The following is a 25,827-nucleotide window of genomic DNA, read 5'->3' on the forward strand; positions in this document are numbered from 1 at the left end:
GTTACTTGAAGTTGCAAGCACACCCTGTTCCAAAATGATACAGGATGGATAATGGATCACTGAGCAGCATATCAGGGCACGTTTACATCCTGTTCCAAAAGCTGTTTAATGGGAAAATGTTCATAGAGATATAGAGTGGAAACAAGCCCTTCGGCCCAACTTGCCCACACCTGCCAACATGTCCCAGCTACACTAGCCTGCGCTTGGTCCATATCCCTCCAAACTTGTCCTATCCATGTACCTGTCCAACTGCTTCTTAAACGATGGGATAGTCCCAGCCTCAACTACCTCTTCTGACAGCTTGTTCCATACACCACCTGTGTGAAAAAGTTACTCCTCGGATTCCCACTAAATCTTTTCCCCTTCACCTTGAACCTATTAAAATCAGCTCGTTCAGCTAGTAAAATGTTTTCTGAGACCCCCCATCAGCCTTTTAAACTGAAGGAAATACAACACAGAATTTTGCAAGCAGATGCTATAATTTAAATCTGTAGGGTTCAAAGTCCTGATTTAAAATTTAGCAAACTTTTAGCTGCTTTCAAGTCCTCTTGGATCAAACGAGAATTGACATGCAACTGCTCTCTATCTGTCAGAGCTAAGGCTGTGTTTTGGGATATGTTGTTTGACTAATGGAAGTAGTAAATGCTGGAAACGCTGTGTCAGGCAGCATCCAAGGAGAAACAATTAAAGATCACGGACCTTTGATTATAATTGGCAAGAGATAGAGATAAAACTGGTGCAGAGTCTGTAACATGAAGGTAGCAAAGAAAGAAAAAGTCTGCAAAAAAACAAGGAAGAACAGGATAAATGAAATGAGACAATAGCACAAGGTGAAAGATGGCAGTAATGGTACCAGGCAAGGACAAGTCTTGCATTGCCTCCACTTGTATCGGAAACAAATGAAGGAAAGTACAGGTCTGTTTAGGTCGATTGAGGAGTGGCTCAGGGGATCACAGAGGTACCTTAACTATGCTGGGAGAGGGGGGAAATAGATATTTAATGGTGACTTCGTTGGAAGTGTAGCTATCACAGAGCTTGATCAATGAATGTTGAAGCTGATGGGACACAATTTAGTTGGCAACAGTCCCATGTTGATTAGCTACCTTGTAATTAAATAAATTGATTATCCCCTTTGGGATTGTTGCCGTGTCGTATATTTCCTCTGAGTTTAATAATTCGGTCAACTCGTGTTCAGAGACTGAACCCGGCCCAAGAAAAACAGTAGCTATGCTTTCATTCAACTTGGAGCACTTCAAAAGTAACTTTCAACTTAACCTCCCAGTGATCTTTCCAGTGGGCAATTCTCCCAGCAAAGAGTGAGCCGTGACAGAAAGACAGGGTGAAGATAGTGAGCTTAGTGATAGTGAAGAAAGTGTGCAGAAAATATTCGTCAGGGTCAAGGTCTTGAGTCTTGGTGAACACCCTGTTCAGATTCAAGGTCTCTCCAGGGAGAGGCTGGGACTTTTTTCCCTGGTCTAGGAGGTTAAGGGGTGACCTTGATTTATGTGAAAATCATGAAAGGCATAGTTAAGCTGAATAGTCACAGTCTGTTTCCTGAGGTAGGGAAGTCCAGACGTAGATTGTAAGATTTAAAAGGGACTGGAGAGGCAATTTCTTCACCTGGGGTGGTGTGTACATGGAATGAGCTGTCAGAGGAAACTAGAGGTAGATTCAATGGCAATGTTTAAAATATATTTTAGAGGGTGGCACAGTGGTAGAGTGCGGCCTTACAGTGCCAGAGGCCCGGGTTCAACAGGTGCTGTCTGAACAGAGTTTGCACGTTCTCCCTGTGACCACGCGAGTTTTCGCTAGGTTTCTTCCCACATTCCAAAGACGTGCAGGTTTGTAGTTAATTGGCTTCTGCAAATTGTCCTAATGTGTGGGATAGTACCAGTGTATGGATGATCGTTGGTCGGCATGGACCCAGTTGACTGCAGGGCCTGTTTCCACGCTGTATCTCTAAACTAAACTAAAGCATTTCATAGGGATGCATTACAGCATAGTCTGGAACATCCAAGACTGCAAAAAATTCCAAAGTTGTGGACGTAGCCCAGACCATTACGCAAACCAACCTCCTTTCCATTGACTCCATCTACACTTCACACTGCGTCGGCAAGGCCACCAGCATAATCAAGGACCAGTTTAACCCCAGACACTCCCTTTTCTATCTCGCCTCCAGATTCAGGGACAGTTTTTTCCTAGCCATTATCAGGCAACTTCAGAGAGAGGTGCGATCCAAACCTCCCATCTACCTCATTGGAGACCTTTGAACCATCCTTAATCAGACTCGATCAGACCTTATCTTGCACTAAATGTTATATCCTTTATCCTGTACCAGAACACTGTTGACAGCTTGATAGTAATTATGTATAGTCTTTTCGTTGACTGGATAGCGCACAACAATAACCTTCTCACTGTACCTTGGTACACGTGACAATAATAAACGAAGTTAAACATTTAGATGGGTAACTGGATAGGGAAGGATGAAGAGATGTGGGCCTAATGCAGGCAGATGGGATACGTTCAGCTATAAACCCTGGTGGTCATGGACACATTTGACTGAAGGGTCTGTTCTGTGCTCCATAACACTATGCCATAATGCCCTAGTCACAACACCATGACAGCGAGTAGGTGAGAAAAAGGGGAGGTAAGGTGGCCTTTAACCCCAACGCATATTTCCTGAACCAGGCTCCCAACCTGGTCACCATGTCACCATCACCAATAAGGTATCCGTCAATCTCCGCCTTTAGATACCCAATGACTTGGCTTCCACAGCCGTCTGTGGCAATGAATTCCACCTGGCCCCTTGATGAGCCTGTCCATTGTGAAGGCTTGTGACCACACAAATCATAATCTTCCATCAGAGTAGATTGACGTACCCTAGTTTCCTCGCTTTCCATTGCCTTTCCCTGTTTTAGCTCATCTTCACATCATCCTCGCTGTACCACTGCTACTGCAGAGCCACACTGGTTTCCAGCAGTCAACGCAGTAAAGCCATAGCAGCCGTGCACTCTACATGCAGCAACTATCAGGAAACGCATAAGTATAGTTTTTGCTGGGGTTTCTGGATAAAAATCACCCCAATGTTTTTTTCAACTTATTTTTTGCCATTTTCATGATTTATTTTTGATTGGGTGCCATCACTAACATTGCACCTGTGTAGCACATGTTCAAAACAGAATGAATTCCACATGTGAGACAATTCATAGAAACATAGAAAATAGGTGCAGGAGTAGGCCATTCGGCCCTTCGAGCCTGCACCGCCATTCAATATGATCATGGCTGATCATTCAGCTCAGTAGCCTGTACCTGCCTTCTCTCCATACCCCCTGATCCCTTTAGCAAAAAGGGCCACATCTAACTCCCTCTTAAATATAGCCAATGAACTGGCCTCAACTACCTTCTGTGGCAGAGAATTCAGTTTCAATTTTTGGCTGTATTGCTCTCAGAAGAACTCTGCACCTTCACGCAGTGTCCCAGAAATTCAGCAGAATGATGCTGGGAACACGATACTTTGTTTTCTGAAAGAAACTCAAAGAAGTGCTATTTGTAAGGAAATCAGAAATGATTAAAAAACCTTTTATAGGATTTGCTGAGGTGAATGAGGAATATTTGTTTTCAGTGCAATTACTTTAATGGGTGGCCATAAATGTATCACTTTGAAAAGAACAAAGCTGTTAGGTTTTTTTAACCTCGTTATTAGGATGAGGATTAACCTACCCACAAACTAGGGGTTCATTGTTTATCATTTGAAAAGGGAAATGGGTAAATATTTTTCAATTACCTTTAGTCCATTAAACCCTGACCATCTACAGTATCTCCTTGAAGGGTCAGGGAGATGGATTAGACAATGCCTTACAGGGGATAATTCATTTGTACACTGCACAAATTACCCGTGACTAATCCTAAATCAAGCACTTTGATTTATTCACAAAATGCTGGAGTAACTCAGCAGTTCAGGCAGCATCTCGGGAGAGATGGAATGGGTGACTCCAGCATTTTGTGAATAAATCGATTTGTACCAGCATCTGCAGTTATTTTCTTATACTAAGTCTGGCACTACTTGCTTTGAACTATCATGCATGATATATGTCCTGATTGCTCTAATTCTTTTTGTTTTAGGAGCGTTGCAAAACCAGAGAGGTATAGTGGAGACAACATAATTTACAAGCCACTTGGGGTAAGTTCATAACTCACTTTGTCAGTAATTATTCTTATTACGCAATTTATGTTAACAAAATTCCCCCTTCTCGTCATATTTGGACAAACATTAAGATGTCGTTTCTTATAGCCGTGCTTCAGTATAACACTTTATTTGTTTCTAATTTCATGTCCATATGTTGCTCTGTTCTGCAGGTGAATGCTCCTGATATGGTCTACTTAGGTTCGTTAACCAACTTTGACCTGGCATTTGCCTGGACTCAGGATAAATGTGTTCCATTGGTTAGAGAAATAACTTTTGAAAATGGAGAGGTAAGCATAGATTTAATCTGCATGTATATTAGATTTCAACAAAATATGGACTTTATTTTAAGTGTTATAAATTTCATTGGGATCCATTGCTTAGCCCAAAGAACACTATATTTGGGCATAATTTTGAAAATTTAAAGGCAAACCATCCACATTATTATGAATATGCATCGAAGTTAAGTCTACTAACGTATCTCTATTCTAAACTGCTCTTTTGATAATCCCATGAAAAGCCAGCAAGCATGATCACAAGGTAGTTCACATTTGATTAGTTTCACAATGGTACCAATGCAGATGTAACTTGATGCAATAACGCGTGTTGCCCATGTTTAACTTATATTTCAGAAATATATTTCCTCTTTGCTCTCAAATAGTGAATGTTATAATTCTATCCTTCCACCATTCAATATGTCTTTCAAGATTGGAGAGGAGTAGCCTCGAACTAGGTCACATTTCCAAAATAAGGTGTTGGTCATACCTTTCTTCATCCAGGCAATGATGAATCGTAGGAAATCACAACTCAATATGGTAATAGAGGCTCAGTTGCTGAGGATATTTAGGATAGAGTTTTCTTGGTTTTCTTTTTTAGATATCACCGGATCCGTGATCAGTACAGGAAAGTGGCACTTGAAATAAGAGATCAATGTTATCTTATTAAATGGTGCAACTGGCTTGAAGGACCAAATGCCACATTTCTGCTTTTATTTCTTGTGTTTTTATTATGGCCAGGAATGACTGCAGACATAATTTGCAACGGTGAGACTGCAGACATATTTTACAACATTTTAGAGTAATGACTTGCTGGCAATCGCTCCATTTGTAGAATGTATGGAAAAGCTCTGACAATGCATACTTTGAATAACAATCCTTTTCAAGTGAATAATACAAATGGCGACTGCACTCAGTAATAAATATTTGGAAGAATCTTTCGCACTTATTCGCTGGTTGAAAAGGCATTTGTTGTTCGTAGCAAGATGATTAAGGTAGAAGTGGGGGGTAGCTCCACTGACTAAATGTTCTTGCTTTGGGCTTTCATTATAAAGTCTTGCTTATTTTAACAGCTGTCAAAATGGAACTGATCTTAAATGTATTTGAAGACTGATTATTTTTGACTGAATATTCTTAATGAGTTATTTTACATTTTAGGAGTTAACGGAAGAGGGCCTGCCATTCCTTATACTGTTCCACATGAAAGAGGACACTGAAAGCCTGGAAAAATTCCAGCATGAAACTGCACGACAGTTGATCAGTGAAAAAGGTGATTCTGCTGTACTACTTAATCTATGACGACATGCGGTATATGTAATTACTTGTTTAAATCTGTAAATCATATGTTCACTTAAGCAATGATTGCCCCTACCACATGGCAAAGAACGCAGTAAAGATGGTCTCCCTGCCGAGATTTCTATATTTATTTCAGAATGTCCCTGTTTTTATCCCCAAATCCTACTTTAAGTTAATCGATTCTATCATTATGCCATTTATTTGGGGATATAAAGCACACAGGATCTCAAAAGCTTATCTTCAAAAAACAAGGGAACATGGGGGACTGGGGTTACCGTGCTTTTTATATTACTATTGGGCGGCCAATGTTAGAGGCATGGTATACTGGCAGTATGCATATGAACGGGGAGTTGGATATGACCTGCCCCCTTGGCTGGCGATTGAAAAAAGCTTAACCCCAAAAACTTCTCTCCCTGCTCTCTTTTTTTCATTACCCAGATCTCTCACCTCTCTTAGAGAGGATCACTTCACTCTGTCCAATGCTCAGAGAATATGGCACCAAATTAGGAAAGCTTGTGAGCTTCCGAATACGTCAATGCACGCCCCAATCTGGCATAACCACGCTTTCCCCCCATCATTTACTGACACAGCATTCAAAGAATGGAGCTGTAAAGGGATAGTTACAATGAGAGGCAGAATATTTTAAGAGAAACTTCCAGAATTTAAACTTCGGCAGCTGGGGACATCTGCCATTTCTGAAGCAATTAAAACTTGCAATGCTCAATAGGTTGGAATGACAATAGACAATAGGTGCAGGAGTAGGCCATTCAGCCCTTCGAGCCAGCACCGCCATTCAATGCGATCATGGCTGATCACTCTCAATCAGTACCCCGTTCCTGCCTTCTCCCCATACCCCCTCACTCCGCTATCCTTAAGAGCTCTATCCAGCTCTCTTGAAAGCATCCAACGAACTGGCCTCCACTGCCTTCTGAGGCAGAGAATTCCACACCTTCACCACTCTCTGACTGAAAAAGTTCTTCCTCATCTCCGTTCTAAATGGCCTACCCCTTATTCTTAAACTGTGGCCCCTTGTTCTGGACTCCCCCAACATTGGGAACATGTTTCCTGCCTCTAATGTGTCCAATCCCCTAATTATCTTATATGTTTCAATAAGATCCTCCCTCATCCTTCTAAATTCCAGTGTATACAAGCCTAATTGCTCCAGCCTTTCAACATACGACAGTCCCGCCATTCCAGGAATTAACCTAGTGAACCTACGCTGCACGCCCTCAATAGCAAGAATATCCTTCCTCAAATTTGGAGACCAAAACTGCACACAGTACTCCAGGTGCGGTCTCACCAGGGCCCGGTACAACTGTAGAAGGACCTCTTTGCTCCTATACACAACTCCTCTTGTTATGAAGGCCAACATTCCATTGGCTTTCTTCACTGCCTGCTGTACCTACATGCTTCCTTTCAGTGACTGGTGCACTAGGACACCCAGATCTCGTTGAACATCCCCTCTTCCTAACTTGACACCATTCGGATAATAATCTGCCTTTCTATTCTTACTTCCAAAGTGAATAACCTCACACTTATCTACATTAAACTGCATCTGCCATGTATCCGCCCACTCACACAACCTGTCCAAGTCACCCTGCAGCCTTATTGCATCTTCCTCACAATTCACACTAACCCCCAGCTTAGTATCATCTGCAAATTTGCTAATGGTACTATTAATCCCTTCATCTAAGTCATTAATGTATATCGTAAATAGCTGGGGTCCCAGCACCGAACCTTGCGGTACCCCACTGGTCACTGCCTGCCATTCCGAAAGGGACCCATTTATCCCCACTCTTTGCTTTCTGTCTGTCAACCAATTTTCTATCCATGTCAGTACCCTACCCCCAATACCATGTGCTCTAATTTTTCCCACTAATCTCCTATGTGGGACCTTGTCGAAGGCTTTCTGAAAGTCGAGGTACACCACATCCACTGACTCTCCCCTGTCAATTTTCCTAGTTACATCCTCAAAAAATTCCAGTAGATTTGTCAAGCATGATTTCCCCTTCGTAAATCCATGCTGACTCGGAATGATCCTGTTACTGCTATCCAAATGCTCAGCAATTTCGTCTTTTATAATTGACTCCAGCAACTTCCCCACCACTGATGTCAGACTAACTGGTCTATAATTACCCGTTTTCTCTCTCCCTCCTTTCTTAAAAAGTGGGATAACATTTGCTATCCTCCAATCCACAGGAACTGATCCTGAATCTATAGAACATTGAAAAATGATCTCCAATGCTTCCACTATTTCTAGAGCCACCTCCTTAAGTACCCTGGGATGCAGACCATCAGGCCCTGGGGATTTATCAGCCTTCAGTCCCATCAGTCTACCCAAAACCATTTCCTGCCTAATGTGGATTTCCTTCAGTTCCTCCATCACCCTAGGTTCTCCGGCCCCTAGAACATTTGGGAGATTGTGTGTATCTTCCTCAGTGAAGACAGATCCAAAGTAACGGTTTAACAAGTGGAATAACAAGCAGGATTTTAGAGATAGAAGGCAAAATCACGAAGCAAGGAAGAGAATTTGATTGTCAATTGTATCACCATTTCCAGCGCCTGTTCCTTTTCTGGATTTCTCTGAGACAAACTATCCATTGACATTAACTATAAACCCACTGATTCCTCATCCTGTCACTTGTAAGGATGGCATCCCTTTCTCCCGATTTCTTCAATTCAGCCGCATCTACTTTCAAGACGCACCCTTGCATTCCAAGACATGTTGAATGTCATCCTTTTACAGGAAATGTTGCTTCTCTTCTATGTTTGATAGAGCTCTCTGTTCATGAATGAAAAATATTGGAATGAAAAGATTCCATATAAAAAATAATGGTAGAAAAATCATTGCACCATTGGGGAAAAAAGGCACCAATATCCAAGTTAAGTTTTACAGCTCCAGCTACTAATTGAGATCATATGCCATCCTTTTTACTTTATGAAAACTTTGTATCAGTTTTTTTGCTTGTCATTTTTTTTGGGTGGGTCCCTTCGTCAGACTGATTGTAGTAAGGAGACATAGTCTCTCTGAAGAAGGGTCCCGACCCAAAACATCACCTATCTATTTTCTGCAGAGATGCTGCCTGGCCCGCTGAGTTATTCCAGCATTTTGTGTCTAGCTTTTATAGGAATGTTTAAATGACTATCATCTGACTGTAAATGCACTGTTAGTTTACTAACTTGATTCAGCTAAAGAACCTCACAGTGTTTACAATGTTAATCCATGATTAAATCATCCAGGTACAATAAACTTCCTACATGCTGACTGTGACAAGTTTCGTCATCCTCTCCTGCATATACACAAGACGCCAGAAGACTGCCCAGTTATCGCTATTGACAGTTTTAGGCATATGTATGTCTTTCCAGATTATAAAGACATAGAGTAAGTATAACTTTTCCTTGTGCAACCTAATATGTTGAGGAAATATATTCACTGGTGCTTCTCAATGTCTTGCAGATCTTAAATTTCATTGCTCAATTACAATATTATATTTTGTTTTGCAATCCCTGTTATTCCATGACTGCCAAAAAAAAAAGAAAATTCCAAATTCCCTATTTCCCACGGTGGAAATGTCAAAAAAATAGAGGGCACTAGACCAAGTGGGCCCAAACCTCTCCTGCATTGGTGCAGCACCCTCTCCTCCCCCCTCCCCCCCCCCACTCCACACTCCACACTCCCCTCTCCCTCCTCCCCTTCATCCCCTCCCTCCCTTCCCCCTCCCCCTTCCTTCCCTTCCCCTCCCCCTTATCCTCACTTTCTCCCCCCCCTCCCTCCTTAGGAGATAGATTTAAACTTTAAAATGTGAATAACAAAAAATATAACACCAATTTCAATGAAACTTCTTCCATTAGCACCAAAGGGATGGTGGTGAGTAAGGTGGGCCTAAAATTGACGTGATATCATGTACGGTTTTGGCTGTAGTTCAGGAACAAACAAACAAACAAACGAGAGTTTTAGTATATTGATGGCCTTCACATCAGAAGGGCAAAGTTTAAAGGAGAGGTGTGATTTAAGAGCTTTTTGGATAGGCACATGGATATGCAGTGGATGGAGGAATATGGATCATGTGCAGGAAGAGATGAGTTTAATTTATACTCTGTTTGGAACAGACATTGTGGGCGACAGCCTATGCCAAGGTAGTTCAGCTAATGGGATTTTGAATAAAAATTTGTTCTTCCAAAATTAATATGAAAACATCGTAAATAGAAGCCAATTTTTTTCAACTCTCATCGCTTGATGCAAGTGCAGAAGACCTGGTTTTGTGTTACGCAAAGTCACAATATGAATTTCAATTTGCAACTTCCCCTCCTTCAGGTAATGTCTACTTTATTGGAGAAATTGAACAGACTGGGTGACAGTTTTGCAGAATGCTTTTATTCTGTCCACAAGAGTGACCCGAAGTTTCCAGCTGCCTGTCTCTTTAATTCTCAGTCCCAGTTGTATTCTTACCTGTCTTTGGTCTTTTGCAAAGTTTTGATGAAACTCAATGTAACCTTGAGGGCATTGAAATAAATCATAAAGTTCCACTTTATATGTCTTTGGTTAGGTCACATTCGGAGTATTGCGTGCTGTTGTGGTTGCCCCATAAGATGAAGGATATGTAGGCTTTGGAGAGGGTTTAGGAAAGTTTTACCAGAATGCTGCCTCAATAAGAGGGTATTAGCTATAAGAAGAGATTGGACAAACTTGGAATGTTATCTCTGGGGATTCGCAGGCTGAAGGGAGACCTGCTAAAAGTATACAAAATTATGTGAGACATGGATAGGGTAGACAATCGGAACTTTATCGCAGGGTGGAAATGCCAAAGACTAGAGGCCATAGCTTCAAGGTGAAAGGGGCAAAGTTTAAAGGAAATATGTAGGGCATTTTATTTTCTACACAGTCGTGGGTTGTCTGGGGGTAAGGTGGGAGCATTTACAATAATGGTGCTTAAAAGGCTTTTAGATAGCTATGTGGACATGCAAGGAATGGAGTGTTGTGGACCATGTGCAGGCAGAGGAGATTAGTTTATTTTGGCATCATGTTCAATACAGACATTGTGGCCAAAGGGCCAGTTCCTGCACTGTACGGCCCTATGTTCTTAAAAGTATCTCATCTTGTATCTATCACACTGCAGCCCTCAGGACTGAACACTGAATTGAACAATTTCAGATTACCAGACTTTCGAGTTTGGGTTAGATCTGAGGTAAAATAATCGACCTGTAAAATTAACTGTTTATCTCTATCCCTAGAAGCTGTCTGACTGGCTGGGCATTGCCAGCACTGCTTTTTATTTCAGTGTTCCATCAACTATTGTTTTCTGTTAAATTCTATTCATAGTTCCAGTCTTGCTTTTATCTTTTGTTCTTATTTATATCCCTCCATTCCAATTTCCTCCAGTCAGATAAACTGTTATTAACAAGTGATCAATACACTCTCTCAGCCAACAGCAACTGGTGCAGCATACAACTTCCTTTGATCTACAACTTACCACAGACATTCTCTTTGTTCTCTCCATCTCTTTCCCCATCTTGAAAGCATAAAACAAGTCTGCTCTGAAGGGAGATTGTTCGAATGGAACACTAACTCTCTCTCCACGGTTATTTACAGCATTTTCTTCATTGCTGATGCTAGAGATCTGAAATATGTAAAATTAAACAAAACGTGCTGAAAATGCTCAGCTAGTGAAGTAGCATCTTTGGAGAATCCGGTTGCAATGAAAGGTCATCATCCTGAAATGTTAACTCTGTCTCTACTTCCAGAGAAATCACCAGACCTGCATTTTCCATTTTTATTCCATCTTCTTTATTTGCTTTCGGCATTCTATGTACCGCATGGGTGACTTCAGAAGCTTTTTATATTTATTTGAATCTCTAGGAACTTTTTCTGCGACTTTTCTATTGGCAATGTTAGGTTTAAGTCATCTCCCTATTTACACCTCATCCAGATCTAGTGGAGCTTTATTCACTCGCCCCTTACCACCCTCATTCATTGGCACCAATAACACTTGACACTTAAAAATAAAGACAGAGTGTTGGAGAAACTCAGCGGGTCAGGCAGCATGATGTGGGGGAGAGGAGATGGAAGAAAGCTGGAAATATAGAGGGGCAATACAAAGCCTGGTGAGTTATATGTGGATACAGATGAGGGGGTGAGGCAGGTTTGACAGGCAGGTGGTTGGACAAAGACCAGCGATGCAAAGACGGTAGAGTTGCTGCCTTACAGCACTTGCAGAGCTAGAGTCCTGGGTTCCATCATGACTACGGGTGCTGTAAGTACGGAGTTTGTACGTTCTCCCCATGACCCCGTGGGTTTTCTCAGAAATCTTCAGTTTCCTCCCACATTCCAAAGACGTACAGGTTAATTGACTTGGTATAAGTATAAATTATCCCTAATGTGTGTAGGATAGTGTAAGCGTGCAGGGATCGCTGGTATATGCGGACTTAGGTGAGCCAAAGGGCCTGGTTCCATGCTGTATCTGTAAACTAAACTAAATAAATGGTGTGCGATAGGATAGCAGTGCGAATTGTGAAGCCAGAGGAAGGAATATAGGTGGGAGAGGTATGGGAGAAATGGGTGTGCGTCCGGGGGTGGGGGGTAGGGTTGAGGTTAGTTACCTTAAATCTGAGAACTCTGTTCGTTCCATTAGGTTGCAATTTACTTAAGTGGAACATCACACCCAATTCTCCTTGACCTTCCCCTTTTGCTCTCTCCACTTTTCACCTTTTTCTTCATTTAAAACATAAGCTATTTTCTAACTTTTCCTTGTCCTTTCAGAAAATAATTGATGTGAAATGTTATTGTTTCTAACTCCACTAATACTACATGAAATGTTGAGTATTTTCAGCATTTTCTGTTTTTATTGTTTATTATGCAACCATGAGTTGAAAGGTTAATTGGTGTGCCCTTGAAATATGGCCATACTTTATATACTATGATGTTTAGGATGTGCTTACAAATTTACTGCAGTAAGATGCATTTTTTTTTAAAGCAATTCCTGTACCATCTGATGTGATGTTCAGAACATCCATAAAATACACTTAGTAGTTTAACAGCGGCCCACTGTATAAGATACATTTTTCAGTGGCAAATTTGACATTTTATAGATAAAATTGATTTCTGCATTTTAGTACTTTGTAGAGACAATAGATGATCTAAGATGAAATTTAAATTGATCTTCATTCAGCATTTATCTCTAGTATGAATGCAATTACTCCACACTAGAGGAATATTTGAAAGCAGTCAATACCACATACCTGCCTGGAGTTTGTATTTGTTAACTCGGTGTTCGACACATGCTGCTGACATTTTGGGCTGTTACACAGAAAGGCTGTTGCAGGTGCTCTGCACCGTGTGAGTTATTATTGGCCCAGCAATAGACTGTAATTGCTGTGTGTCTTCGGGTGGGGGGGAAGGGAGGGGGAAGATTCCTAAAATCCAGGGATCTAGCATTAAGATCAGACTGCTGCTTGTCTTGTATATCCCTTTCAATTAAATAGCCTCTGACAAACAAAAAAGGATCAATTGAAATTGACTTTTTTTAAAAAGCAAAAGAAAACCAATGGAGGAACTCAGCAGGTCAGGCAGCATCTGTGGAAGGAAATGGACAGATGGCATTTCGGGTCAGGACATTTCTTCAGATGCTGCCCAGACCTGCTGAGTTCCTTTAGCAGTTTGTTTTATTGCTCAAGATTCCATAATCTGCAGTCTCTTGTGTCACTGACTTTTTAATTTATTTCCCTTTTCATGCTCTGTACTTTACCCAAATACATGTCTTGCTTTATTTTAATTTTAGCACCCAAGGTGCACTGAAGCAATTTGTATTGGACCTGCACTCTGGCAAATTACACAGGGAATTTCACCATGGCCCAGATCCCACTGATGTAGCTCCTGGACAGGTAAGAAATAAAGAACTTAAAATACATAAGTAACTTATTTTTAAGTTTTAAAGTTCCACAGAAATTCGAACTGCAAATATATAATTTTTGTCCAATTTACGCAGAACAGGTTTCAATGAAAAGAAGTTAATCCGGTCTCAGAGCTGTGTAATTATTTAGCAATTAATAAACAGATACAAGTGGCCAAAAGTTAGTTGGAGAGAAAATGCAGCAGCAAGGCTAACTTGCATATACTTTGTATGGCATCGCTTAATTTGTAGAGCACAGAATGTTTTGAAATAATTGAAATGACCACAAACCCAGATATTAAGTTTAAGACTGATAATGGGCATAAATTATTTTAGAACTTAGTCAAATATATAATTACCAATCATTATTCCCTGCATTTTAAATAAGAAAATCATTATTGGCTTATTGCTTTGTAGCAATCTGAATAGAATCAATGGTGGTATTAAACTCTTAACATTTGACGCTTCATGTGAAAATACAATATCTCCATGTGAAATTAAAAATATCAGCATGTTTACATTAAAAAAAACTTAAATGTATGTGGCCTTTAGCAGTAATTTTGTGGTCTGTCTGCACTCCCTGCAGAAAATCAAGCTGTCTGCGATTGGATAATAACTTACCACATTGCTGTTGTCTGACCAATACCCATTTATCCTAAATTTGTTTTATTTTGGTAGCAATTGTGAGGTTTCTGAGTACTTAGAAGCACACGATAAAATAGGCCGAAGTCAGCATGGTTTTGTGAAAGGGAGATCTCTTGCCTGACAAACCTGTTGGAATTCTTTGACGAAGTAAATAGCAGGATAGACAAAGGAGAGTCGGGTATGTGGATTACCTGGACTTTCAGGCCTTTGATAAGGTGCCACACATGAGGCTGCTAAAGGAAATGAGAGCCCGTGGTATCAGAGGGAAGATACTAGCATGTATAGCAGGTTGGCTGGATGGCAGAAGGCAAAGGGTGGCAATAAAGGAGGCTTATTCTGGTTGGCTGCCGGTGACTAGCGGTGTTCCGCAGGGGTTGGTGCTGGGGCCGCTACTCTTCACGTTGTATATCAATGATTTGGATGAGGGAATTGAAGGCTTTGTGGCCAGATTTGCAGATGATACAAAGATAGGTGGAGCGGCAGGTAGTGAAGAGGAAGAATGGACTCTTTAGAAGGGCTTGGACAGTTGAGAGAGTGGGCTGAGAAGTGACAGATGGAATACAGCGTAGCAAAGTGTGGAGTCATGTAATTTGGTAGTAGGAATGAACGCATAGACTATTTTCTAACTGGGGATGAGAATTCAGAAATTGGAGGTGCAAAGGGACTTGAGTGTGTTGGTTCAGGGTTCACAAAAAGTTAATTTGCAAATCTAATCGGTAGTAAGGAAGGCGAATGCATTGCAAGCATTTATTTCGAGGGCAAGAATACAAAAACAGGGATGTAATACTGAGGCTACATAAGGCACTGGTCAGACCGCATTTGGCTTATTGTGAGCCGTTTTGGGCCCCATATCTGAGGAAGGATGTGCTGGCATTGGAGAAGGTCCAGAGGAGGTTTATGAGAATGATGCCAGGGATGATTGGGTTAACATAGGATGAGCATTTGACGGCACTGGCCCTGCACTTACTGGAGTTTAGAAGAATGAGGGGGGGGAACTCATTAAAACTGTCAAATAGTGAAAGGCCTAGATGGAGTGAATGTGGAGAGGATGTCCAGAAGAGTCCAGGATCAGAGGCCATATCCTCACAATAAAAGGACGTACCTTTAGAAAAGAGATGAGGAAGAATTTCTTAGTCAGAAGGTGGTGAATCTGTGGAATTCATTGCCACGGATGGCTGTGGAGGCCAATAGATATTTTTAAGGCGGAGATTGGCAGATTCGTGATTAGTAAGAATGTCAGGGGTAATGGGAAGAAGTCAGGAGAAGGGGGTTGAGAGGGAAAGATAGATCAGCCATGAGTAGACTTGATAGGTCGAACGGCCTAATTCTGCTCCTAGAATTTGAGCAATTATAAATGGGACTATTCAGCCCATTTAGCTGATGTTTATGCTTATTCCTATTATTGATGAACGGTTTTAGCCAAGTGTATTTTCTATTCCTTCAACCCTTCATTGATCAACTTAAAAATCAATTCATTACAAAAAGTAATTAGTCAAACGCATCTTTTGCAAATCTATCTGTGAAACCTGCCAAGAGACCAATAGGCCCATCGTTTAACGATAGCAGCAATCATTGATAAAGAGGTTTTAAATGTCACTAATTTTAGTGTCAGACTATTCTATAAAGTTTATTTCTGCCTCTATTCATATGCACATCCTTGTTTTCATTTTAACACCTAGCCAAGTGAAGACGTTGCAAGCAGCCCCCCAGAAAGCTCATTCCAGAAATTGGCTCCAAGTGAACACAGATATACCATTCTCAAGAGAGAGAGAGACGAATTGTAAATCTTTGAAGGAACTGTACAAGACCAGAAATCAAAGAGCTTTGCCTGATACGGCAGAAATACTAAGCCTATATTTTCATAAGTCTGTGTGTACAGTTTTTATTTTGGATAAAACTGAAAACAAATGTAAGACAAATTGTGGGGTTTTGTTTTCCTTTGCTTCCCTGGCTTGTGAATATGTTGATGTACTGTGGTTATTCATTGTAGTAGATTTTAATAAGATCGTTAAGTGTACAAATGCCAGAAAACACCAATTGGTTGGAGATCCTAACTTTTTCTAATAAAAGGCCATATCTGTATTTGTCAGTGTGGAATTGCCAGGAGTAACTTTGCTACATATTTGCAATGCCCCATTAAAAAGGGAATCATTTTTGGGGTTCTGTTTCCACATTTTGTTGATTACAGTTTTCTTTAAATGAGGAGCAAGTGTTCATGTACAACTTGCTAGGTGGGAGTGGCTTGAGGTGTTACTGTTTGTGTCCATTATCGAGAGAATGTGTTGATCTCTAATTTGAGGAAAAAAATAAAATAAATGGCCTACCATGATGGATTGAGAGATTTTGTTGAAGCAATCATCAGACAATTTCCATTTCAATTAGTTATTAGATAGTAAATATTTTATTAATGCACCTAAAAATATACAAAACAATCAACATTTAAACATTGAACATTTTATAAAATGTTCAAAACAACTGATCGTCGAATAGACTGATCATTTTCAGTAAGATTGCCTGTTGGATAATGAATACAGGTGCTCCCCGGCTTACGATGCTTCCACTTGCAATAGTTCGACTTTGCGATGGTGCAAATGGCAGCAACCCATAGCGAGCTGCAGCTCGCTTCCGGCCACGTGATCGCGTGTATTAAATGCATTTCAACTTACAATATTTCCGGTTTCCGATGGGTTTCTCAGAACAGAACCCCATCGTAACTGAGGAGCACCTATAATGTTGACAGCTTGTGTTCTGTTTACAAAAACGTATATAATTTGCTCTTTTTTTTCTGCAAGTGTCAATGTCTTAAGTCAACTCAGCTAGATTTTTTTTCAGCTTTAGTCTTCAGCTCTGGGCAGCTGGAAGAAAGTGCCAGTTCTTGATCTATCTTCTGCTGCTGTTTCTTCAGCAACATTCTCCCTCCTGTGAAGCCCAGTATTCCTCCTCCAACTGCAGCTGCAGCCCCTGCCACTTTGAAGCCTGCCAGGAGACCAATAGGTCCTCCAATCACACCGCCAATGAGAGCACCTGCCACCGGCAACATTGCAAGTTTATATTTAGCGGCCTGAAAAATCAATAAGAAACAGATTTAACAAAGACACAAACTAGATTGTCAGTTATTGTGTGATTTCTTGCTGTCTTAAGAGCAGGTCCCAATCCATCAATGTAAAGTCTTTCTTTAGTGCAGCTGTTCCATGGATGATTACTATGTACAAGGCAGTGCTAGTTGGTTTCACTGCACAAAACCATCACAATACAGATTGATTTTTTTTTGACAAGCAGTGTGTCATTTCTCCCTTATTTTCTTAATTGCTATTTCCCTCAACATTAGAAAGCCCAGATCAATCAATTGGGTTAATTTAGTGTATTGCTGGCAGGCACTGTGCCATTGATTACACAGCAGGCAAAGATCCCTACCTTCGCCAGGTTCTTGGTTCCCTCTTCAACATTCTCAGCAGCAGTACTGACATGGTCTTCAATGCTGTCAATCTTCTCCTGTTGGGTCTAGATTCAAAGGGATTACACTGGCACTCCAGCTGGGAAGCAGCAGTCAACCCATACATACAATTATAATTCCTAAAGTTTTCGGAATCTTTCATCTCCGGTCAATACATGTACAATTTCTTAACAGTATCGCATGGTAAATAGTTAACACAATTTGCTGAACGTTTAAATATTTATCAACACCTCGGTGCATTTTAAAAATAATTATTGAGTTATACTATTTAAATCCACACACACTGGTTATATGCTGTTACTCTATAAATTAGTTATATTCCCCTCTCTCACATTCCATGAAGTAGAATATCACAGGGACACGACAACACTAACACACAGGCGCATGTGGCTTCTTTTATCAGCTGTGCCCTCGTGGAGGCAGGGAAATTGAAGTCCAGACCCCCTGCTGCACTTAAAGCTGAAGGGGTCTGGGGGGCTGGTAAAAGCTGTCAACGACTTGAGAAGTAAATTCCAATACTTAAATTGTCACGTATTACAAAATGAGTTCAAAATATATTGCTGGTAAAGAATATTTTTTGCATTATAAGTGGTCGCAAAGGGTTGGTCAAACTTGTTACTGTACTCTGTCACAGTTAGACTTCAAGTGTACAAGGAGATAAATTTCCACCCAAAGACAGTTTTTACAAATCCAGTCATTTATGGAATAACATTATCAGAAAGATGTTCTTACAGGTTTAAAATCTATGTAAAATAACATTTTGGAGCATCGAATCAATATTGGTACAATGATGCAGTGGATAGAACAACTGTCTCACAGTTCCAGAGGACCTGGTTTCAATACTGATCCCTAGTACGGTCTATGTGGTGTTTGCAAGTTCTCCCGATAACCACGTGGGTTTGGTCTGGATATTCTGGTTTCCTCCCACATACCAACATGCCGGTTTGTAGGTTAATTGGCTTCTGTAAATTGTCCCTTGGTGTGTAAAGAATTGGTTATGAAAGTGGGATAACAGAACTAGTGTGAAGGGGTGACTAATGGTCAGCTTGGGCTGAAGGGCCTATTTCCACACTGCATCTCCAAACTAAACTAAATATCTGCTGCTGTTCTTTCATTTGATATAGGCAGTTAAAGATATTAAAGGAGAAGTTTTCACATGGGTTCCTTTTATTTAATCTATGCATGCTTTTTTTGGGATAAGCATCGAATTCAAAGGTTGCTGTCACAATGCTCTGGTCACACAATGTACTCCTAGTCCTGTTTGAGCCATGTTCACTTTGGTGCTGTTGACCATTATACTGTAAACTAGTGCTGATGTAAATTTTCAAGAGGTAATGTGTTAGATTATGGCTTTTTGATCTACCTCATTGGAGACCCGTGAGACTATCTTTGATCAGACTTTACTGGGTTTATCTTGCACTAAACATTATTCGCTTTATTCCCTTTATAATGTATCTGTATACTGTGGATGGCTCGATTGTAATCATGTACTGTCTTTCAGCTGACTGAATAGCACGCAACAAACGTTTTTTGCTGTATCTTGCACAGGTGAGTGGTTTAGCACTCCATTTGCACATTGCATGGCAGTGTAGAGTGTGGTACTGTTCCAATTCTTTCCCAAATTACCTCTGAGATCACAAATGTGAATATAAAACTTTGAAACTGGCAGTTGTGCTAGAATTTAGTTTTTCAGATTGTCAGTATCGCAATCCCAAGGAGCATTATGAAGCTAATTTGACATTAAGGACAGATGGAGGTAGGCTATTTTTAAGACACATCTTGAAGGAGGAAGCAACGGTAGAGGCTCGTAGGCCCTCAGCAGCTAATTGGCCAGCAGTTGTGGTCGAGCAATTTAATGTGGGGATACTGAGGAGGCTGGCATTATACACACACAGGTATGCAGACGATGACGGGGCCGCAGATTAGAAGATGCTAAAGGATTTGAAAGTAAGGATAAGACATTTAATGCAAAATTTGGGGAATCCATTGGAGAAAATGAGTCTTCCTGAAACAAAATGCCCTTGATTACCTACTATTACATATGGTGGGGCAGAGAAAAGGGTATTTTCTAACTTTTTATATTAAATGCATAAAGTTAACCACATTTATTAAAAAGGTAATTGAATGGTATGATTTTAATGGATGCATATCACCAATTTAATCTTTAAAGTATGCTTAAAAAAACCCAAATACCATCTGATTCTGATATAAATCTAAAGACCAGTATGGGCTGGATTTGCTTCACTGGAATCACAAGGGAAAACATTTGGCAAAAGCTAATCTAAGCAATATTTTTGGAACAAACTTCCTCGGTAATAATTATTTATACATTCATCCAATATTATGCATCTTAGCAGCACCATTCCAGAAAATGTACAAATATCAATTACCAACCTCAGGAAGTACCCGATACTTTAAAATTACCTTCACGAGTTAAAATCAGAGCAAAATATTTAATGCAATGCAGCACTGCCCTCTTCTAATCCAAATGTACAACTTTTATTCCTTTTTATTGCTCTGCATTGATGGGCTGCTGGATGTCCATGTTTTTGTTTAAATATTATTTTACAAAATAAATAAATGTGTTTTAATTCTTAAAGTATCTTTACAAAAAATAAATATTTAGGAAATGGGGACTTCAAATGAGACATCTCTGCTTCAAATAATCACAATTTACATGGCATTAGTTGCTTATTTAATAAAGCTGTAAATGCAATATTATGAAACGTCCAACAGTTCCTACACTTTGGATTGGCAAAATATTGCAACATAAGGGTAATTAAAATAGGTTTAAGCTAAAGTAAGTTAAAGATTCCAACAACTAGGAAAATTCATTGGAGGAATTATGTACATAAATATATATTTTTAAATGGGCATAGGGTTTATCAGGGAAATTGAAACAGAAGAATTAGGGGAACACAGTGCCACAACTGCTGCCTCACAGGGCCAGAGACCCGGGTTCATTCCTGACCTCGGGTTCTGACTGTGTGGAGTTTGTACATTCTCCCTGTGACCACGCGCGTTTCTACCCAAAGACGAACGGGTTTGTAGGTTAATTGGCCTCTGTACAATGGCCCTTAACATGTCAGGAGTGGATGGGGACATGGTTAACAATGAACATGTGAACGGGTGATCGGTGGTCAGTGTGGGCTCAGCAGCCCGAAGGGCCAGTTTACCTGTTGTATTTCAAAACTAAACTAAGGTATTTGGCAAGCAATAGGAAATCCTAATTCCAATATAAATTTGTTTTAGTGACAAAATAGTTATCGGCACTCCTTGACTTACGTAATAAGCAACTAAACTCGCAATCATATAAGCAAATCCTTAAACCCATTGCTTTATTTCTGAGTTGAGTGTCTCAGTAGCCTCGGTAGCAGTGCGCTAGTGTTCTTCCACAAGCCAGTCTGCTGTTCTTTGGTCTCTGTGTCAGACCTCCAACGTGGTCAAAATTTAATAAGCAGGAAATCCAGATGCTGGTTTATACCAAAGATGGATACAAAATGCTGAAGCAAATAAGCGGATCAGGCAGTATCTCCAGAGACAGGTGACGCATCGGGTCAGAACCCCTCCCCAGACTCTCAGTCTCAGGCAGGATTCCGATCCCAGGCATTGCATGTCCATTTTCTCCGGAGATGTTGTCTGACCTGCTGAGTTGCTCCAACAGTTTGTGTCGTATCTCGCATGTGGTCTCTACATTAAGTAGGAAATTTAAATTTACAATATGCATAACATCTGACACATGCATGCAAGGGATGGAAACTTGCGTAAATCGGGGAGTGCTTAGAAGAGTTTTTGCAGTTGTACAGCTCAAAAGTTGTTCATCTCCTGTAAAAAATAAACTCAACAGATGTGTGGTCACATTTAATTTGGCACTGGAGATCTCCATGCTAACATAACTGGTCTGAAATCCAAGTTCTCTCAAACCAAATGTTCAGCTGAATTATATGTCAAATTAGAACATCTGTTTTAATTGATAAAATTAAATACAACTATCTGGGCATGTATATTGCAGATCCTAAACTTAGTAATCCTAAATAAATAAATATTTCCCTTATTCCATACACCAAATAACTAGGATAAATACTTACATGAAGCTGCTGGGAAAATTCAATCACCAAGTTATTAAGATCAATTAAGTTCTGCAAAATAATGATGTAAATTAACATTACAAATCACTCAGACTCCTGAGAAAATTAGTTAGGTAAATGTCAAGATGTCTTCATTAGCCCGAATAATTCTTTAAACTCCCTTTTACATTATCAGAACACAACATTATAGACACTTAACAGTTTTGAAATGGAAACTAAATAATAATCCACACACGGGTATTATTCCACATCTGTGATATTAAAAATAATTCTTCATAATGTCTTTTCTTTATATTTGCTCATTTTGTGCGGGTGTGGGTCTCACTGGAAGCTCAACATTTATGCCCGTCTCTGTTGACCCTTACGGTAGTGTTGGGCTGCCGATGAGGAAGTCAAGGATCCGGTTGCAATGGGTGAGATCTTATATGATTGCATTGAATGCCAAGCTGTAATTGATGAACAGCCTAACCTGGCTCCTCTGTCCCTCCCTTCCCCTCCTCCTTCCCAGATCTCCCTCTATCTTCCTGTCTCCACCTATATCCTTCCTTTGTCCCACCCCCGACATCAGTCTGAAGAAGGGTCTCGACCCGAAACGTCACCCATTCCTTCTCTCCCGAGATGCTGCCTGACCTGCTGAGTTACTCCAGCATTTTGTGAATAAATCGATTTGTACCAGCATCTGCAGTTATTTTCTTATAGCCTAACCTGGGTTCCTGTTATCCAGATGGTCCAGAGCAGAGTGGAGAGACATTGAGATGGCATCTGCTGTTACCTACGTTCGCAATAGGCAAGTCGAAGTGGATCCAGGACATTTCTGAGGCAGGAGTTGATTCACGCTTTAACCAAACTCTCGAGCCACTTCATTACAGTGGCCGCAAGTGTTCCTAGATAGTGGCAGTCAAAAACCAAGGAACTAATTGTTGACTTTAGAAAGGGGAGGTTTGGAGACCACTTGCCAGTTTTCATTAGTGGGTCAGCAATGGAGAGAATTAACAGCTTCAAATTCCCCTGGTGTTAACATCTTGGATGACTTGTCCTGGGCCGAACACACAGATGTAAAACAAAATAGGCGCGCCCTTGGACTTGCACAACAAGGCCTCGCTGTACATCAATGCTTCAAAGATGCCTGCCATTTATTTAATCAGCAAGAAAGCGTGGCACTGCCTCTACTTTCTGAGAAATTTGAAGAGATTGGGCATCATAAAATGCTGGAGTAACTCAGCAGGTCAGGCAGCATCTTGGAGAGAAGGAATGGGTGACGTTTCGGGTCGAGACCCTTCTTCAGAAGAGATTGGGCATGTCAACGAATACTCTCACAAACATTTCCAGATGCATTGTACAAGGTATCCTGATTGGTTGCATCATGGTCTGCAATGCCAATTCCAAGGACAGCAGAAAAGGTGGACTCAGCACAGGCACAGCCCTCCCTCCACACCATTGACAGCATCTGCGTGATGCACTGCCCCTAGAAGGTGGCATCTATCATCAAAGATCCTCGCCGTCTGGGCATATGGCAATAATAGCACATAACAATGTTATTTCACTTATTTATGAACAACTAATGATGAACTGATACCAGGATACCAGAACTAAACACAGTCAGTCAATATGTACAAATCCAGAATCAACAAATTTACCCCAGGTTGGGAGCCCTTACATTAGATAATATCCTGAGGGACTTTTACACATGATGTCCTGGGGCTGCGACAATTTACCTCTGAGGGAAGTATTTGGGAGAAGGCAGGAGAATGGAGTTAGGAGGGAGAGATAGATCAGCCATGATTGAATGGTGGAGTAGACTTGATGGGCTGACTGGCCTAATTCTACTCCTATTCCTTATGACCTTATAACAACCACAACAATCTTCCGGTGTACAAGAGGTGGCTCAAACCAATGGTGTGTTTTCCATTTGTACCGGAGCTAATTAAAGCCACAAAACCTCACAGATTGCAGTTTTACCAGCCACGCCTGGACTGAGTCGATCCAAGAGCACCACGGTAGTGCCTTTCAACAGAGGGATTTAAGAACATTCTCGTGAGGGAAGGTGAACAGCCGGAGGTAGTTGTGCATGTAGGCACAAATGATGTGGGTAAGAAGAGGAAGGAGGTTCTGCAACGCGAGTATAGAGAACTAGGTAGAAGGCTGAAAAGCAGGACTTCTAGAGTGGTTATCTCGGTTGCTTCCAGTACCTCGTGCTAGTGACGGTAGGAACAGGGAGATAGGGAATCTGAATGTGTGGCTGAGGAGTTGGTGCAGGGGGCAGGGATTTAGATTTCTAGATCACTGGTATCTTTTCTGGGGCAGGGGTGACCTTAATTGGAGGGGGACTGACATTCTGGTAGGCAGGCAGGTTTGCTATGCTACACGGGTGGGTTTAAACTAAACAGTGGGGCGGTAGAGTCAACAACGTGGAAGCACATGTGTGCTGTTAACGGGAAAGAGAGTGTAGGAAAGGTCATATTTAAACTAACGGCAGGGGGATGGAAACCAATGCAAGGAGACAGGGACATAAAAGGAGGACAGAAGCAAAAGGTAGAAGGGAGATAAGAAAAACAAACCTGAAAGCTTTGTGCCTTAATGCGAGGAGCTTCGTAATAAGGTGGATGAATTGTTTGTGCAGTTAGTAGTTAAGGAATATGATATAGTTGGAATTACGGAGACATGGCTCCGGGGTGACCGAGGCTGGAAGCTAAACTTGCAAGGGGTATTCGATATTCAGGAAGGATGGACAGAAAGGAAGAGGAGGTGGGCAGGCAAAATGTTCCCAATGTTGGGGAGTCCAGAACCAGGGGTTACAGTTTAAGAATAAGGGGTAGGCCATTTAGGACTGAGATGAGGAAAACAATTTTCACCCAGAGAGTTGTGAATCTGTGGAATTCCCTGCCACAGAAGGCAGTGGAGGCCAATTCACTAGATGTTTTCAAGAGAGACTTAGATTTAGCTCTTGGGGCTAAAGGAATCAATGGATATGGGGAAAAAGCAGGAACGGGGACTAATTTTAGATGATCAGCCATGATCATATTGAATGGCGGGACTGATATATGAATGAAAGAATGGGTCGACTGGGCATGTATTCACTGGAATTTAGAAGGATGAGAGGGGATCTTATAGAAACATGCTGGAACAACTCAGCAGGACAGGCAGCATCTCTGGAGAGAAGGAATGGGTGACGTTTCGGGTTGAGACCCTTCTTCATTCCTTGAATGGCGGTGCTGGCTCAAAGGGCCGAATGGCCTACTCCTGCACCTATTTTTCTATGTTTCCTATTTTTCTATGATTTTGTTGCAACGGGGTTTGTACAGCATTTACATCCATCAATTATGATAAAGGGAAAGTCAAATATGATTATTCCTCAATTTGCTTCTCCCACTATTTCCTGCATTCACAACGTGACACCAAGGTGTGATGCTACCAAGTTGCTCCTGGTGATGGTTAACATGTCCAAATTCAGTGCCTCGGTCAATGCTGGGAGATATCCCCTTCCTGTTTCAAGGGAGCAGTTAGGAAACAACTAGTCTATTTAGAACAAACACCTTTCTATAGGTATGGAGTCATATATTAGGCAGACTGGTTATGAACAATGGATTGCCTCCTCCAAACTGAACAGGGTGAATTTTAACAACAATCTGGCAGTTTGTGATTATAAAATAATTTGGAATTTAAAAAAAACAGATTCAAAGACAGTTTCTTCCCAGCTGTTATTAGGCAACTGCATCATCCTACCATGTCCAGAGAACAGTGTTGAACTACTATCTATCTCTTTGGTGACCCTTGGACTATCCTTGATTAGACTTTACTGGCTTTACCTTGCACTAAACGTTATTCCCTCATCATGTAACTGTACACTGTAAATGGCTCGATAGTAATCATGTATTGTCTTTCTGCTGACTGGATAGCACGCAACCAAAGCTTTTCACTGTACCTCGGTACATGTGACAATAACCTAAACTAACTAATCTGTGATTGGGATTTGAACTGGTGTACATCTCTGGATTCCTAG

General features: G+C 40.9%; 2 protein-coding genes across 5 annotated transcripts in view; one reads left to right on the forward strand and one right to left on the reverse strand.

Moving 5' to 3' along the window:
• erp44 (endoplasmic reticulum protein 44) overlaps positions 1 to 17,260 on the forward strand; it is a 70,237-nt gene extending 52,977 nt beyond the window's left edge. The window contains exons 7-12 of the mRNA XM_078423552.1: positions 4,123 to 4,180; positions 4,357 to 4,473; positions 5,617 to 5,728; positions 8,995 to 9,136; positions 13,530 to 13,632; positions 15,965 to 17,260. Of these exons, the coding sequence (XP_078279678.1) occupies positions 4,123 to 4,180; positions 4,357 to 4,473; positions 5,617 to 5,728; positions 8,995 to 9,136; positions 13,530 to 13,632; positions 15,965 to 16,069 (637 nt within the window). The 3' untranslated portion in view covers positions 16,070 to 17,260. The remainder of the gene's footprint in view (positions 1 to 4,122; positions 4,181 to 4,356; positions 4,474 to 5,616; positions 5,729 to 8,994; positions 9,137 to 13,529; positions 13,633 to 15,964) is intronic.
• The window catches only part of stx17 (syntaxin 17), a 45,989-nt gene continuing 36,845 nt past the window's right edge, over positions 16,684 to 25,827 (reverse strand). For 2 of the 4 annotated variants that reach the window (XM_078423565.1, XM_078423574.1), the window contains 3 exons: positions 21,828 to 21,878; positions 17,700 to 17,786; positions 16,684 to 17,346 (listed from right to left, as the gene is read on the reverse strand). In XM_078423565.1, the coding sequence (XP_078279691.1) occupies positions 17,098 to 17,346; positions 17,700 to 17,786; positions 21,828 to 21,878 (387 nt within the window). In that variant the 3' untranslated portion in view covers positions 16,684 to 17,097. Of the gene's footprint in view, positions 17,347 to 17,699; positions 17,819 to 21,827; positions 21,879 to 25,827 lie in introns of all 4 variants that reach the window. The other 2 variants (XM_078423582.1, XM_078423592.1) reach the window with 2 other exon arrangements.

This window comes from Rhinoraja longicauda, chromosome 2, assembly GCF_053455715.1.
Source record: "Rhinoraja longicauda isolate Sanriku21f chromosome 2, sRhiLon1.1, whole genome shotgun sequence".
Taxonomy (NCBI): Eukaryota; Metazoa; Chordata; class Chondrichthyes; order Rajiformes; family Arhynchobatidae; genus Rhinoraja; species Rhinoraja longicauda.